Source organism: Oncorhynchus nerka, linkage group LG24 (genome assembly GCF_034236695.1).
Source record: "Oncorhynchus nerka isolate Pitt River linkage group LG24, Oner_Uvic_2.0, whole genome shotgun sequence".
Taxonomy (NCBI): domain Eukaryota; kingdom Metazoa; phylum Chordata; class Actinopteri; order Salmoniformes; family Salmonidae; genus Oncorhynchus; species Oncorhynchus nerka.
The window spans coordinates 87,215,290-87,233,767 of record NC_088419.1 but is presented as its reverse complement, the minus strand read 5'-3'; the positions used below and the strand labels follow the sequence as shown (position 1 = coordinate 87,233,767).

Sequence of the window (18,478 nt, the reverse complement as noted above, 5' to 3'; positions counted from 1 at the left end):
AGTAAACAACCAGTCTTTGCGCGACCTCGCGTGGAGATATTTTACTTGCAGTGATCATACAAGAGTGGGTTGGTATCAGAGAGTCTACGGAAACTGTATTACCGTTCTCTTAGCAGCAGGAAATGATCATGGCAGAACCAACGCTGTGTTGCAACCACAGCATTGCAACCACGTTAGAAAAATATATGCATAATTTGAGGTACTTTTATTGTTCATATGTATTTATTTATACCAGCAGTTCTCTTGAAAGAATACACAAATACGGGTATGTTGAAAGCTATTGTGTCTATTTGAAGAAATACACTTTTAATTACACATTAATATATGTTGTTGGAATTACTCAAAAGAGTCTGTAGAATTGAAATCTGGTCTCTTGTGCTGGGTAATTGTTTTAACACGGAGTGCTGGTGACTCCTTAAAGGCGGGCTTCACAGCCAAAACATTGTGATAGATAGAGTTCGTGCATATATTATAATGACATTTTGGGCCGTTTTTGTTCGTTTTGGAATTCGGTGAGTTTTTGTTGTTGTTGGCTATTCTGCATGCAGAATTCTGCAAAAAAATATAATCAGTGTACAACGTAAAACACCAAATAATGTATGCAGGCCATGTCACGACTTCTGCCGAAGTCGAAGCCTCTCCTTGTTCGGGCGGTGCTCGGCGCTTTGACGTCACCGGTCTTCTAGCCATCATTGATCCATTTTTCATTTTCCATTTGTCTTGTTGTACTACACACCTGGTTTCAAACCCATTCATTACCTGTTGTGTATTTAATCCCCTGTTTCCCCTCATGTCCTTGTCAGAGATGGTTTATTGTTCAGATTTCGTGTTGTTGTATTGGTGCATGACGGGTCCTCTTACCCACTTTGTTTTATTATTTCATAGTTTTGTAGTTATGTGCTGTTTTCATTAAACAACTCAATTTCATTAAGTTTGATTCTCCTGCTCCTGACTTCACCGCCACCTATACACACGACTCTGACAGGCCAATACTGGCTAATTATCAAAATCCAGAAAAGAGCTGTTAAATTCTACAACCACCTAAAAGGAAGCGTTTCCCAAACCTTCCATAACAAAACCAAACACCTACAGAGATTTGAACCCGGAGAAGAGGCTCTGTACACAAACAGACTCCACAGAGCCCCAGGACAGTAACACAATTAGACCCAACCAATTCATGACAAAACAAAAAGAGAATTCCTTGACACATTGGAAAGAATTAACAAAAAGAGCAAACTAGAATGCTATTTGGCCCTAAACAGAGAGTACACAGTGGCAGAATACCTGACCACTGTAACTGACCCAAACTTTAGGAAAGCTTTGACTATGTACAGACTCAGTGAGCATTTGCTATTGATATTGATAAATGCCACCGTAGGCAGACCTGGCTCTCAAGAGAAGACAGGCTATGTGCACACTGCCCACAAAATGAGGTGGAAACTGAGCTGCACTTCCCAACCTCCTGCCAGATGTATGACCATATTAGAGACACATATGTCCCTCAGATTACACAGATACACAAAGATTTTGGAAACAAATCCAATGTTGATAAACTCCCATATCTACTGGGTGAAATACCACAGTGTGCCTTCACAGCAGCAAGATTTGACCTGTTGACTCAAGAAAAAGGCAACCAGTGAAGAACAAACACCGTTGTAAATACAACCCATGTGTATTTATTTTTTATTTTCCCTTTTGTACTTTAACTATTTGCACATAATATGACATTGGTAATGTCTTTATTATTTTGGAACTTTTGTGAGTAATCTTTTCTGTTAATTTTTATTGTTTATTTCACTTTTCTTTATTATTTAGTTCACTTGCTTTGGCAATGTTAACATATGTTTCCCATGCCAATAAAGCCCTTAAATTGAATTGTAACTGAATTGAGTCGAAACAGCAGGTCCTGGACTAGGTAGCACATCATGTTAAACATGTCAAGGTTCCAGAGCTGCATGCAGAACAGGAGAAATTGATTGGCAGTGGTTAGAAGAGACACTACTGAGTAGACTAGTGTCAAGCCCACTTTTGCCTCAGCCTAAAGAATAGATATTTTACAACTCAATATTGTGAACATACCAGTCAACAATCTATTTGATTAATATCGGTCTTAAACAAAATGTAACCATATTGTTCATACATATTTGACATTGTTTTCATTAATTCCTTCTTGCATTTACTTCTAAGCACAATAAATGCGGACTTTTAATCTGAAGGTTTTCTATTAACATACAAAGTCACGATATAGTTTGTGCTGCTGGCAGAACCAGCAGCACAGTAGGGTTGTACTTGTAGAAATGATTGCGTACATACGTCGCATACCAAAAGTTCACATTTCAAATGTTTTTAGTCGTATGTACGGGATAGACATGGTATACACCGTCCAACAAAATGCTTACTTGCAGGTTCCCTCTGCACAATGCAACAAGAATAAAAGATAATAATACGAAGATAAAGTAAATGGCTCAGTAGAAAAGAAATTGAAACATCCGCAGGTTGCATCATACTTCTCTCAGGGATTTTCTCAAGTCTTCCAACTCTCATGGGCAGCCTTTGAGGTCAGATAAGTAGCGAACAATGTCTCTGATACAACCCATGCGCCAAATTTCAGTTTTCGATTAGTCTCCCCATAAATTCTGACTTCCTAAATTACCAAAGCTAAAATTGAGTTCCGCTACGAGGTGTGTACGTTTTTCGAGAGGCGGTGTTTAGCACCTCCTCCGGCTCATCGTATACCGTATACAGTGGAGCCATACTTCAGGCGTTGATGACATATTTCCTAGGATTTATGCGCTGATATTGTTCTCAAGGTAGGTGGACACATAACTGTCATTCCTCAGTGTTGCATGTTTGTTACAATACAAACACGTAAAGCCTGTTCTGTATGTTGCTGTTGCCTATTTAACTTTGGACACTGCGCTTTTCGAGATTGCTGTGCGCGGTGGTGTGTCGAGTCAGTGTATTAACTTGATGTTTCCGTAAGCGGCAAGTCAACCGCAGTACATTGCCTTATTAGACCACTATAGAATTCGATTATTATTCGATCCGAACTGGAAATATATTATTCTAATTTTAAAATTATTGTGTTAACTTCAACAAGAATAGACTAGCCTAAATCAACAAGTAAGACATTTTAGTTTTAAAACGTGTTAAAAAAATGTTAAAACTCTCATTTGAAAGATATTATGCAACTCATCATCAATTTATCAATTCCACTGAAGATATTCGGCAAATGTAGGTTATTAATATGGATTGGAGCATCATTTGTTTTCATTGCTGTGTTTTGCCATGTAAAATGTTATTATTTTCCCTTCGCTTTTGTTATTACATTCATTTGATGCAGTCAGCGTGTCCAGCCATGGTCTATGAGCAGAGGATACCTTTTTGTATAGTAACAACACTAGTGTAACAACATGGCACTTAAGCCTGTTGATTACAGGTATGGCTAAGTCCATGGTCTGGCATTTAGGAACATCACAATTCAGTCATTGAATTGACTTTTGAATGAATAACTATTATTGTAATTTAATTCTAATTTAATGAGGAGACCAGATAGATAGTTAAGCACATTGGCACAGCTTTCTTGTACCAAAATAACAATAAGCCCACTCAGTACTCAGGCCAAGCTGTCTGTGTTCCTGTCCAATCCACTCAGCTCTTATTGCTTTGTGGATGGATCGTTCAGAAATGTGGAATACATGCAGGTCACCACGTCACAGCCCAAATAGGCTCATTCAGAACTTGGACCATCCATTCAAACTACGTGACCAGCACTGCGAACACACAACCACACTACGTGCATGAACTCTTCACAGAAATGCTACGCTTTGTTGAACAACTGTGGGGAGCCTTGGAGCCACACTGGGCTTGTGGTCTACTGTAACACACACACACACACACACAACACATATACACACACACAAATTATTAGGCTGCGGTAGCATCTCTCACTTCGCTGAGTCACATAGGCCTCTATCTCTCTCACACACACACACGCACGCACGCACGCACACAAACACACACACACACACACACACACACACAGGCCTATCTCAGTCTTGTGGCTTCAGTACATCCCCTCTCCCTGGTCCTACACTCACTACAGTAGCTGATAACCAGTTATTTCAGTAGCTGATAACCAGTTATAACCAGTTATTACAAGTTATTAGTATTTTACATCATCACTGTTTCAAACTGTTTCACTCACCAGCAACGTGTCATTAGACTTAGACAGTATACAACTGTCAAGCAAAGCTATTGTTTCACTAACTGCCACAAGTTACCATGTGTCATATCTGTCTTTCCACAGCATCCCTTTACATAATGATGCTCTGTGTGTCCCCAGTCTGTAGATTCTACCCAGTGTTCCTGGAGGATCTGCTTAAGTTCAAGGACACATTTGGAGACTGGACAGAGACTCTCCTCCTACAGTAGCTGACACCAACTCTCCCACCAGCCAACCATGTCTTCCATAGACCCCTACCAGTACATTATTGTAAGTCCACACATGTCCGGTTACATTCAAATTCTTAGGTATTTACTACACTGCATGTTTTGCATACATTTACTTGGTATTTTGGTAGTGTAACAAACAGCTTCTTACAACTTCACCTTAAGTACAGTGAGTCATGTGCTCCAGTAATAAGAAGGAACCTACTACTCTAGATAAGACTATCTTTGGCCACATAGTGTTTCTGATAAAGCAGTATTACTTCAGTAGAAAACCTTATATTTGTTCCATCTCGATCTATCAACATTAGATTAGTGGGCAGCTCTGTTCTCACTACAGTTCTCATCTCACTCGTTTTTATTTGATTTATTTTATTTGACCTTTATTTAACCAGGTAGGCTAGTTGAGAACACCTTTATTTAACCAGGTTGGCTAGTTGAGAACAAGTTCTCATTCACAAGATAAAGCTAGCAGTTCGACCTGAGTTACACATGGAGAATAAACAGTAGAAAAATAAGTCTATAGCAGATAAAGTGAACAGACAACACAGAGTTACACATGGAGTAAACAATAAACAAGTCAATAGCACAGAACACTGGAGTGATAAATGATCAGATGGTCATGTACAGGTAGAGATACTGGTGTGCAAAAGAGCAGAAAAGTAAATAAATATAAACAGTATGGGGATGAGGTAGGTAGATTGGATGGGCTATTTACCGATGGACTATTATGTACAGCAGCAGCGATCGGTTAGCTGCTCAGATAGTAGATGTTTGAAGTTGGTGAGGGAGATAAAAGTCTCCAACTTCAACGATTTTTGCAATTCATTCCAGTCACAGGCAGCAGAGAACTGGAAGGAAAGGCGGCCAAATGAGGTGTTGGCTTTAGGGATGATCAGTGAGATACATCTGCTGGAGCGCGTGCTACGGGTGGATGTTGCCATCGTGACCAGTGAACTGAGATAAGGCGGAGCTTTACCTAGCATGGACTTTTAGATGACCTGGAACCAGTGGGTCTGGCGACGAATATGTAGCGAGGGCCAGCCGTCTAGAGCATACAGGTCGCAGTGGTGGGTGGTATAAGGTGCTTTAGTAACAATACGGATGGCACTGTGATAAACTGCATCCAGTTTGCTGTGTAGAGTATTGGAAGCTATTTTGTAGATGACATCGCCGAAGTCGAGGATCGGTAGTATACTCAGTTTTACTAGGGTAAGTTTGGCGGCGTGAGTGAAGGAGGCTTTGTTGTGAAATAGAAAGCCGACTCTAGATTTGATTTTAGATTGGAGATGTTTGATATGAGTCTGGAAGGATTGTTTACAGTCTAGCCAGACACCTAGGTACTTATAGATGTCCACATATTCTGGGTCGGAACCATCCAGGGTGGTGATGCTAGTCGGGCGTGCGGGTGCAGTCAGCGAACGGTTGAAAAGCATGCATTTGGTTTTACTAGCGTTTAAGAGCAGCTGGAGGCCACGGAAGGAGAGTTGTATGGCATTGAAGCTCGTTTGGAGGTTAGATAGCACAGTGTCCAAGGATTTCCTGAGTGGTGCAGCGGTCTAAGGCACTGCATCTCAGTGCTTGAGGCGTCACTACAGACACCCTGGTTCGAATCCAGACTGTATCACAACCGGCCGTGATTGGGAGTCCCGTAGGGCGACGCACAATTGGCCCAGCGTTGTCTCGGTTTGGCCGGTGTAGGCCATCATTGTAAATTAGTGTTTGTTCTCAATTTACTTGCCAAGTTAAATATATATATATATTTTAAACACTACAGCTCTCTTCTCACTACAGCTGTCTTCTCACTACAGCTCTCGTCTCACTACGGCTCCCTTCTCACAACAGCTGTTTTCTCACTACAGCTGTCTTCTCACTATAGCTCTCTTCTCACTACAGCTGTCTTCTCACTACAGCTGTCTTCTCACTATAGCTCTCTTCTCACTACAGCTGTCTTCTCACTACAGCTGTCTTCTCACTACAGCTGTCTTCTCACTATAGCTCTCTTCTCACTACAGCTGTCTTCTCACTACAGCTGTCTTCTCACTACAGCTGTCTTCTCACTACAGCTGTCTTCTCACTATAGCTCTCTTCTCACTACAGCTGTCTTCTCACTATAGCTCTCTTCTCACTACAGCTGTCTTCTCACTACAGCTGTCTTCTCACTACAGCTGTCTTCTCACTACAGCTGTCTTCTCACTATAGCTCTCTTCTCACTACAGCTGTCTTCTCACTACGGCTCTCTTCTCACTCCAGCTGTCTTCTCACTACAGCTGTCTTCTCACTACAGCTGTCTTCTCACTACAGCTCTCTTCTCACTACGGCTCTCTTCTCACTCCAGCTGTCTTCTCACCACAGCTGTCTTCTCACTACAGCTCTCTTCTCACTACAGCTCTCTTCTCACTACGGCTCTCTTCTCACTCCAGCTGTCTTCTCACTACAGCTGTCTTCTCACTACAGCTCTCTTCTCACTACAGCTGTCTTCTCACTACAGCTCTCTTCTCACTACAGCTCTGCTCTCACTACAGCTGTCTTCTCACTACAGTTGTCTTCTCACTACAGCTCTCTTCTCATTACAGATGTCTTCTCAGGACAGCTCTCAGGGCTAGGGGTAGGCCTAGTGTTCATCATGATAGGATAAAGAAGGTGTAGGGTGGCCCAGCCCCCGAAGTGACTCAGATCAACTGTATGCAAGGATTTCCTTTCTGTTGTCTTAGGAATTCAACATTCTATGTGTTATCTCACCAACCCCATCTTGTCACACCTCTGGGTAGCAGAGGTTCAGTTGTCTTTACATCTTGTAGGTTTGACATCTGATTGGAAGTTAACTCAACAGTTAACTCAACATGGTATTGGTCAACAACTCATATTCTTTATCTACACATAATCAGATGTTATAAAGGGTCTTAGATTAATTGCCTCTTTCTCTTTTTTGTTGCTGACCTGCACTGGTTAGATACCTACACCGTTTCTTTCTCTCTCCACCCCAGGGTCTCTTGGGGCATGGCCTTTCAGGTCATGATTTCTCTCTCCACCCCAGGGTCTTTTGGGGCATGGCCTTTCAGGTCATGACTTCTCTCTCCACCCCAGGGTCTCTTGGGGCATGGCCTTTCAGGTCATGACTTCTCTCTCCACCCAAGGGTCTCTTGGGGCATGGCCTTTCGGGTCATGACTTCTCTCTCCACCCCAGGGTCTCTTGGGGCATGGCCTTTCGGGTCATGACTTCTCTCTCCACCCCAGGGTCTCTCAGGGCATGGCCTTTCAGGTCATGACTTCTCTCTCCACCCAAGGGACTCTTGGGGCATGGCCTTTCAGGTCATGACTTCACTCTCCACCCCAGGGTCTCTTGGGCATGGCCTTTCAGGTCATGACTTCTCTCTCCACCCAAGGGTCTCTTGGGGCATGGCCTTTCAGGTCATGACTTCTCTCTCTACCCCAGGGTCTCTTGGGGCATGGCCTTTCGGGTCATGACTTCTCTCTCCACCCCAGGGTCTCTTGGGGCATGGCCTTTCGGGTCATGACTTCTCTCTCCGCCCCAGGGTCTCTTGGGGCATGGCCTTTCAGGTCATGACTTCTCTCTCCACCCAAGGGTCTCTTGGGGCATGGCCTTTCGGATCATGACTTCTCTCTCCACCCCAGGGTCTCTTGGGGCATGGCCTTTCGGGTCATGACTTCTCTCTCCACCCCAGGGTCTCTCAGGGCATGGCCTTTCAGGTCATGACTTCTCTCTCCACCCAAGGGACTCTTGGGGCATGGCCTTTCAGGTCATGACTTCACTCTCCACCCCAGGGTCTCTTGGGCATGGCCTTTCAGGTCATGACTTCTCTCTCCACCCAAGGGTCTCTTGGGGCATGGCCTTTCAGGTCATGACTTCTCTCTCTACCCCAGGGTCTCTTGGGGCATGGCCTTTCGGGTCATGACTTCTCTCTCCACCCCAGGGTCTCTTGGGGCATGGCCTTTCGGGTCATGACTTCTCTCTCCACCCCAGGGTCTCTTGGGGCATGGCCTTTCGGGTCATGACTTCTCTCTCCACCCAAGGGTCTCTTGGGGCATGGCCTTTCGGGTCATGACTTCTCTCTCCACCCCAGGGACTCTTGGGGCATGGCCTTTCGGGTCATGACTTCTCTCTCCACCCCAGGGACTCTTGGGGCATGGCCTTTCAGGTCATGACTTTTCTCTCACTCTCCCTCTCTGATCATGCTTAGAGTAATGTCTTGTAATGCTTGTTAATGATTTGTAACTTAAGTTTATTCCTTGTATAATGCATCTTTCATTTGAAAAAGTAATTAAATAGACTATTTAGAATTCCATTCTCAGACATTTCTTGATGGCCTATTACTGTAACTCAACTGAATCATATCAAATGTTATTTGTCACATGCGCAGAATAAAACAGGTGTAGACCTTACTGTGAAATGCTTACTTACAAGCCCTTAACCAACAATGCAGTTTTAAGATAAACAAGAGACAAGAAAATATTTACTAAATAAACTAAAGTTTAAAAAATGTTACACAATATAATAACAGTAACGAGGCTATGACTGGGGTGGCTGGAGTGTTTGACAATTTTTCGTGGCCTTTCTCTGACACCGCCTAGTATAGAGGTCCTGGTTGGCAGTGATGTACTGGGCTGCACGCACTACCCTCTGTAGCACCTTATGGTCAGATGCCGAGCAGTTGTCATACCAGGCAGTGATGCAACCAGTCAGGATGCTCTCGATGGTGCAGCTGTAGAACTTTTGGAGGATCTGGGAACCCATGCCAAATCTTTTCTGTCTCCTGAGGGGGAATAGTCTCTTGCATATTTTAATTATCTTTAAGGAGTCAAGTAAACATTTGAATAGGCTAATTGCATAGTCTTATTCTTATCACGGGTCGCATGTGAGGTAAATATAATATACACATATCAAATATTACCCCACTACAAATGTGCCTTGTTGTCTTGACATGGAGATATTCCACTGTAGCCCCGTTGGCTGCTCAGTTCCTATTGAAGGTCTATGCCTGCTGCGAAGCCTCACTCATCACTGCTATGCTGTAGTGGAGACTAGCAGATCTGCAGGTTCACTTCCAGGGGAATGGTGATAAGACAACATGACATCATCATACCTTCTGTTTACAAATGACCTAAAAAGAAAAAGAAAGCAACAAAACTACAGTTGTCTGCCCCATAGTAGGAGTACGGGATCTGATTGTCTTTCACAGTACCTGTACACAGCCAATCTGTAAATAACACCCCCGACTACCTCATCCCCATATTGTTATTTACCCTCTTGCTCTTTTGCACCCCAGTATCTCTACTTGCACATCATCATCTGCACATCTATCTCTCCAGTATTAATGCTAAATTGTAATTATTTCACCTCTATGGCCTATTTATTGCCTTTCCTCCCTACTCTTCTACATTTGCTCACACTGTATGTAGATCTTTCTATTTTTCTTTTCTTTTGTGTTATTTGACGAGTTTGTTTATGTGTAACTCTATGTTGTTGTTTTTTGTCGCACTGCTATGCTTTATCTTAGCCAGGTCGCAGTTGTAAATGACAACTTGTTCTTAACTGGCCGACCTGGTTAAATAAAGGTGAAATAAAAACAGTAAGAGAAGGATAGGACTCACAAGACACAGGTTATCATCATCAGCCCAGGTTTGGACACAAATCACTGTTGAAATTGTACACAGAAATTGTATCCAGGTCTGTACCCAAACAATTTGAACTTTTAAAAATCCACCTCTCTAAAAACAAGTCTCTCTCCGTTGCCACCTGCAAAAAGACCACCCTCTGCCCCCAGCAGTGCTCTGGACACCATATGTGAACAGATATAGCCCTTGGTTCTCTCCAGACCTGACTGCCCTTAACCAACACAAAAACATCCTATGGCGTTCTGCATTAGCATCGGACAGCCCCCGTGATATGCAACTTTTCAGGGAAGCTAGAAACCAATATACACAGGCAGTTAGCTTTTTCAAGCAGAAATTTGCTTCCTGCAACACAAACTCAAAAAAGTTCTGGGACACTGTAAAGTCCATGGAGAATAAGAACACCTCCTCCCAGCTGCCCACTGCACTGAGGATAGGAAACACTGTCACTACCGATAAATCCACTGTAATTAAGAATTTCAATAAGCATTTTTCTACAGCTGGCCATGCTTTTCACCTGGCTACCCCGGTCAACAGCACTGCACCCCCACAGCAACTCGCCCAAGCCTTCCCCATTTCTCCTTCTCCCAAATCCAGTCAGCTGATGCTCTGAAAGAGCTGCAAAATGTGGACCCCTACAAATCAGCCGGGCTAGACCATCTGGACCCTTTCTTTCTAAAATTAACTGCCGAAATTGTTGCAACCCCTATTACTAGCCTGTTCAACCTCTCTTTTGTGTCGTCTGAGATTCCCAAAGATTGGAAAGCAGCTGCGGTCATCCCCCTCTTCAAAGGGGGGGACACTCTTGACCCAAACTGTTACAGACCTATATCTATCCTACCCTGCCTTTCTAAGGTCTTCGAAAGCCAAGTCAACAAACAGATTACCGACCATTTCGAATCCCACCGCACCTTCTCCGCTATGTAATCTGTTTTCAGAGCTGGTCATGGGTGCACCTCAGCCACGCTCAACGTCCTAAACGATATCTTAACCGCCATCGATAAGAAACAATTCTGTGCAGCCGTATTCATTGACCTGGCCAAGGCATTCGACTCTGTCAATCACCTCATCCTCATCGGCAGATTCGATAGCCTTGGTTTCTCAAATGATTGCCTCGCCTGGTTCACCAACTACTTCTCTGATAGAGTTCAGTGTGTCAAATCGGAGAGCCTGTTGTCCTGGCCTCTGGCAGTCTCTATGGGGGTGCCACAGGGTTCAATTCTTGGACCGACTCTCTTCTCTGTATACATCAATGATGTCGCTCTTGCTGCTGGTGAGTCTCTGATCCACCTATACGCAGACGACACCATTCTGTATACTTCTGGCCCTTCTTTGGACACTGTGTGTCCAACCCTCCAGACGAGCTTCAATGCCATACAACTCTCCTTCCGTGGCCTCCAATTGCTCTTAAATACAAGTAAAACTAAATGCATGTTCTTCAACCGATCGCTGCCTGCACCTGCTCGCCCGTCCAACATCACTACTCTGGACGGTTCTGACTTGTGACTGAATATGTGGACAACTACAAATAACTAGGTGTCTGGTTAGACTGTAAACTCTCCTTCCAGACTCACATCAAACATCTCCAATCCAAAGTTAAATCTAGAATTGGCTTCCTGTTTCGCAACAAAGCATCCTTCACTCATGCTGCCAAACATACCCTTGTAAAACTGACCATCCTACCGATCCTCGACTTCGGCGGTGTCATTTACAAAATAGCCTCCAATACCCTACTCAATGAATTGGATGCAGTCTATCACAGTGCCATCCGTTTTGTCACCAAAGCCCCATATGCTACCCACCACTGCGACCTGTACGCTCTTGTTGGCTGGCCCTCACTTCATACTAGTCGCCAAACCCACTGCCTCCAGGTCATCTACAAGACCCTGCTAGGTAAAGTCCCCCCTTATCTCAGCTCGCTGGTCACCGTAGCAGCACCCACCTGTAGCACGCGCTCCAGCAGGTATATATCTCTGGTCACCACCAAAACCAATTCTTCCTTTGTCCGCCTCTCCTTCCAGTTCTCTGCTGCCAATGACTGGAACGATCTACAAAAATCTCTGAAACTAGAAACACTTATCTCCCTCACTAGCTGTTATGGCAAGGCGATCCCCGAGGGGAACTCTACCCCCCATTCAGCGGAAAAGGTGGCGCAGGGAATTCAAAAATATTCTTTAGAAATATTTAACTTTCACACATTAACAAGTCCAATACCTCAAATGAAAGATAAACATCTTGTTCATCTACCCATCATGTCCGATTTATAAAATGTTTTACAGCGAAAACAACATATATTTATGTTAGACCACCACCAAATCAAAGGAAAAACGTAGCCATTTTTTCCAGCCAAAGATAGAGTCACAAAAGCAGGATTAGAGATAAAATGAATCACTAAACTTTTGAAAATCTTCATCAGATGACACTCATATGACATGTTACACAATACATTTATGTTTTGTTCGATAATATGCATATTTATATCCACAAATCATTGACGCCATGTTCAGAAATGCCTCCAAAATATACGGAGGAATTATAGAAAGCTACGCCAGATAACATAAATAGTCATCATAAACTTTGACTAAAGATATATGTTCTACATATAATTAAAGATACACTGGTTCTTAATGCAACCGCTGTGTCAGATTTTTTAAAAACGTTACAGAAAAAGCCTACCATGCAAAAATCTGAGACGGCGCTCAGACGTAAAACTATTTCTCCGCCATGTTGGAGTCAACAGAAATACGAAATATAAATATTCCCTTACCTTTGATGATCTTTCATCAGAATGCCGTGCAAGGAGTCCTAGTTCCACAATAAATCGTTGTTTTGTTCCATAATGTCCAATACTATTGTTCAATTAGCTGCATTTGCTAGCACTTTCAGCTCACGTGCCCAAAAACTGACTGACTGGTCCAGGACAACTCGCACGAAAACTTCAAAAAGATATATTCCAGGTCGAATAAACTGGTCAAACTAAGTAGAGAATCAATCTTCAGGATGTTATTTTCATATATATCCAATAACGTTCCAACCGGATATGTTTTCAGCTGCAGCCAAATGGAACGACGGTGGCACCCACAGAGAAATGCGCCACAGGGAAATTGCATTCTGCCAAGACTGTGACTATTTCCCCTCCCATTCGGTCAAAGTTCACACCAAAAGCTCCATTCCACGTTCTACTGAATGAGGACATCTAGTGGAAGGCGTAGGAAGTGCTACCATATCTTGTTGGGAAAGGAAGGGGCGATGATGTCAAAGTTGACCCACATTCAGAATTTCACTTTTTGTTTGGAAGATTGCCTGCCCTATGAGTTCTGTTATACTCACAGACATAATTCAAACAGTTTTAGAAACTTCAGAGTGTTTTCCATCCAATAGTAATAATAATATGCATATATTAGCAATCTAGGACAGAGTAGGATGCAGTTCACTATGGGCACGCAATTCATCCAAAGTGAAAATACTGCCCCCTATCCTCAACAAGATTTATGCACCAGCTGTCAGAGCAGCTCACAGATTACTTCACCTGTACATAGCCCATCTATAATTTATCCCAAACAGCTACCTCTTCCCCTATTGTATGTATTTATTTATTTATTTTGCTCCTTTGCACCCCATCATTTCTATCTCTACTTTGCACATTCTTCCACTGCAAATCTACCATTCCAGTGTTTTACTTGCTATATTGTATTTACTTCGCCACCAAGGCCTTTTTTTTGTTTTTGCCTTTACCTTCCTTATCTCACCTCATTTTCTCACATCGTATATAGACTTATTTTTCTACTGTATTATTGACTGTATGTTTGTTTTACTCCATGTGTAACTCTGTGTTGTTGTATGTGTCGAACTGCTATGCTTTATCTTGGCCATGTCGCAATTGTAAATGAGAACTTGTTCTCAACTTGCCTACCTGGTTAAATAAAGGTAAAAAAAACAAAAAAACAATGTACCTAAGTAGTTCTATGTTGGAGTTCAAGTGTGATAGATTTGTGTTTGTGTGAGGAGTGTGTCCTGGCTCACAGACTCTCTGTTATGTGTTGTGTGGTGTTTCTGTGCAGGTGGAGCAGCAGTTCTCTCACAAGTTCAGAGTGACGGTGGTGCGAGCTGAGAATGTCACCAAGGGAGCACTGGGTGACCTGTGTGAGTCTGACAACACCTGTTATTCTACATGCTCCTAGTTCACATGTTAACGATCACAAATTCGCCAACATAAAAACACACCACAGAGAGTTGTCATTTCTGTAAAAACTAAGATTTTATGTTGTGTCATGAAATGTAATGCCGCCAAGTAATAGCAATATTATTAAAGTCATAACACTATAGTGTCACCTATTTGTTGCTATGCATGTTTCTATCACATTAATATGTTTGCTTGTATGTAAATCAAATCAATCAAATGTAATGTTATTTATCCCATGCTTGGTAAACAACAGGTGTAAAGTATCACTGAAATGCGCACTTATGGGCTCTTCCCAACAATGCAGAGAAAACTAACTATACAAGGAATAAATATGTAATGAGTAATGATAACTTGCCTATAGACCGTTGCTCACGAGTGGCACAGCGGTCTGAGGCACTGCATCTCAGTCCAAGAGGTGTCACTACAGTTCCTGGTTCAAATCCAGGCTGTATCACATCTAGCCGTGATTGGGAGTCCCATAGGGTGGTGCACAAATAAAGGTTAAATAAAAAATAAATATATATGGGGAACCAGTACTGAGTTGATGTGCAGCAGTACGAGGTAATTGAGGTAGATATGTAAATATAGGTAGAGATAAAGTGACTAGGCAACAGGACAGTAGAAGCAGTGTATGTGATGAGTCAAAAGAGGGTCAATGCAGATAGTCCGGGTAGCTTTTAGTAAACTATTTAACTAATTGTTTAGCAGTCTTAGAAGTTGGTCAGGGTCCTGTTGGCTCCAGACTTGGTACATGTAGTAGCAGAGAGAACAGTCTATGACTTGGGTGGCTGTAGTCTTTGACAATTTTTAGGCCCTTCCTCTGACACCGCCTGGTATAAAGGTCCTGGATAGCAGGGAGCTTGGCCCCAGGGCTGTACTGGGCCGTACGCACTACCCTCTGTAGCGTCTTGCGGTCAGATGCCAAACAGTTGTCATACCAAGGGGTGATGCAGCCAGTCAAGAGGCTCTCATGGGTGCAGCTGAAGAACTTTTTGAGGATCTGAGGGTCCATGCCAAATCAAATCACAAGAAGCATTGTCGTGCCCTCTTCATGACTGTGTTTGTGTGTGTGGACCATGACAATTCCTTAGTGATGTGGACACTGAGGAACTTGAAGCTCTCGACCTGTCCACTACAGCCCTGTCTATGTGGATGGGGGCGTTCTCGGTCCTTTGTTTCCTGTAGTCCATTTCTCATGTACTGTATGTATAACACATACATTTGTGTGTTTGTGTCTGCAGTGGACACTCCTGACCCCTATGTGGAGCTGTTCATCCCAACTTCCCCCGAGAGCAGGAAACGAACGCGCCACATAGACAACGACATCAACCCTGAATGGAACGAAACCTTTGGCTTCATACTAGACCCAAACCAGGAGAACTTTCTAGAGGTGAACAAAAAGTCTAATAAAATCAAAACAGTCAAATGTAACTCATTTTATGTCAGGCCCAGTCCACTACAGTACAATGGTTACCTGAAGCTTGTCTGTTGGTGCTTTACCACTCAATCAGATAACGTTAATGGATGCCAATTACGTGATGGATGAGAAACTTGGGACTGCGTCGTACAACATCTCCAAAATGTTGAAAACTGGTCAGACGGAGATGGTGCCTTTTCTTATCGGCAAAGTAAGCTCTCTCTCTCTCTGTATATATATATATATATATATATATCTGTAGTAACTACATTAACCTACAGCGGAAAGTGTGTCTGAAATACATTCGCTCTCACCAGACTGTAGTTGTCTGTTGAGTGATGACTTATCCATGAGAGTTTTTCCTCTCTTCTCATCTTTTTTTTCTTCCTGAATATCCCTCTCTTTTCTTTGTTTCCCTCTATCTATTCACTCCCCCCTCTTCATTACTGTAGCCCACCCACCTGCATCTCTCCCCCTTCTCTCCTCCTCTCATCCCTCCTCCTTCTGCTTGTGGATGTTGTATTCTATCCCAGGGTGTTTTGCAGTTGACATATTAATCAATTTTTTCTTTTCTACAATAACCACAGCATCTTTGTGTTGTTTTTACAGGCAACCAATGTGTACTTAGAGATGGCTCTGGAGGTCTGGTAGGTACATTTTCATTATTTCTCCATTCCTCTCCACGTGTCTGTCTGTCAGGAAGCCTGTCTGGTTTACAGATGCTATCTTAAACACTGTGGCTTCTCTGGTTCACCTGAAGGCCTCTCTCTCTCTCAAATTCAAATTGCTTTTTTGGCATCTATCTCTCTCTCCATGTACAAAAATAAGCACACAGCCAGATAATAACCCTTAAAACTGTAGCACTGGGTGGAACAGTACTTTAGACTCAGCAAAACACAGGAATTCACGTCAAGCTATTTAACCCACACCAGAGTGATAAGTACATTTCTTTCTACTTTTAAAGACTGTAACTGTTTTCAGGAAACACATGGCTTAGATTTACTGTACTGTTGCATCACAAAGGGCTTTTGCTTCAGATGACGGGGAGGATATGTTTGGCATGTTTTGGAGGTAGGACGTCAGAGGTCGTGGGTGTGTTTGTCTCAGTAGGTCTGTCTCAGACCAGACCATCTTGGAGCGAGGCTTTTATTCAAAGTGACTTACAGTCATGCGTACATAGTAACCCACAGTACATAAAATCAATCACCATTGCTGACCAAGAGGTCTACTACGTGTCTGTTTCCATATGGGAAAATATTTGATGTTTTAAAGCTGTTGTTCATATGTAATTACACAACTGTATTTGTATTTATTATGGATGCTTCCAAAGCAGCAGCTACTCTTCCTGGGGTCCAGCAAAATTAAGGCAGTTTATACAATTGTAAAAACATTACAACACATTCACAGATTTCACAACACACTGTGTGCCCTCGGGCCCCTACTCCACCACTACCCCATATCTACAGTACTAAATCCATGTGTATGTATAGTGCGTATGTTATCGTGTGTGTGTGTGTGTGTGTGTGTGTGTGTGTGTGTGTGTCTGTCTGTGTCTGTGTGTGTCGGTCTGTGTATCCATGTGTCTGTCTGTGTCTGTGTCTGTGTGTGTCTGTCTTTGTATCCATGTGTCTGTGTGTGTCTGTCTGTGTATCCATGTGTCTGTGTGTGTCTGTCTGTGTATCCATGTGTCTGTGTGTGTCTGTCTGTGTATCCATGTGTCTGTGTCTGTGTGTGTCTGTCTGTGTATCCATGTGTCTGTGTGTGTCTGTCTGTGTATCCATGTGTCTGTGTCTGTGTGTGTCTGTCTGTGTATCCATGTGTCTGTGTGTGTCTGTCTGTGTATCCATGTGTCTGTGTCTGTGTGTGTCTGTCTGTGTATCCATGTGTCTGTGTGTGTCGGTCTGTGTATCCATGTGTCTGTGTCTGTGTGTGTCTGTCTGTGTATCCATGTGTCTGTGTGTGTCGGTCTGTGTATCCATGTGTCTGTGTGTGTCGGTCTGTGTATCCATGTGTCTGTGTCTGTGTGTGTCTGTCTGTGTATCCATGTGTCTGTGTGTGTCGGTCTGTGTATCCATGTGTCTGTGTCTGTGTGTGTCTGTCTGTGTATCCATGTGTCTGTGTCTGTGTGTGTCTGTCTGTGTATCCATGTGTCTGTGTCTGTGTGTGTCTGTCTGTGTATCCATGTGTCTGTGCCTGTGTGTGTCTGTCTGTGTATCCATGTGTCTGTGTCTGTGTGTGTCTGTCTGTGTATCCATGTGTCTGTGTCTGTGTGTGTCTGTCTGTGTATCCATGTGTCTGTGTCTGTGTGTGTCTGTCTGTGTATCCATGTGTCTGTGTCTGTGTGTGTCTGTCTGTGTATCCATGTGTCTGTGTCTGTGTGTGTCTGTCTGTGTATCCATGTGTCTGTGCCTGTGTGTGTCTGTCTGTGTATCCATGTGTCTGTGTCTGTGTGTGTCTGTCTGTGTATCCATGTGTCTGTGCCTGTGTGTGTCTGTCTGTGTATCCATGTGTCTGTGTCTGTGTGTGTCTGTCTGTGTATCCATGTGTCTGTGTCTGTGTGTGTCTGTCTGTGTATCCATGTGTCTGTGCCTGTGTGTGTCTGTCTGTGTATCCATGTGTCTGTGCCTGTGTGTGTCTGTCTGTGTATCCATGTGTCTGTGCCTGTGTGTGTCTGTCTGTGTATCCATGTGTCTGTGTCTGTGTGTGTCTGTCTGTGTATCCATGTGTCTGTGCCTGTGTGTCTGTCTGTGTATCCATGTGTCTGTGTCTGTGTGTGTCTGTCTGTGTATCCATGT

At 43.2% G+C, this 18,478-nt stretch overlaps 1 protein-coding gene across 1 annotated transcript in view; it reads left to right on the top strand.

Moving 5' to 3' along the window:
• Window positions 1–2,271: 2,271 nt before the first annotated feature.
• The window catches only part of pla2g4ab (phospholipase A2, group IVAb (cytosolic, calcium-dependent)), a 57,067-nt gene continuing 40,860 nt past the window's right edge, over window positions 2,272–18,478 (top strand). Inside the window, exons 1-6 of the mRNA XM_029646758.2 lie at window positions 2,272–2,810; window positions 4,346–4,495; window positions 14,145–14,226; window positions 15,508–15,656; window positions 15,778–15,894; window positions 16,293–16,330. Of these exons, the coding sequence (XP_029502618.1) occupies window positions 4,463–4,495; window positions 14,145–14,226; window positions 15,508–15,656; window positions 15,778–15,894; window positions 16,293–16,330 (419 nt within the window). The 5' untranslated portion in view covers window positions 2,272–2,810; window positions 4,346–4,462. The remainder of the gene's footprint in view (window positions 2,811–4,345; window positions 4,496–14,144; window positions 14,227–15,507; window positions 15,657–15,777; window positions 15,895–16,292; window positions 16,331–18,478) is intronic.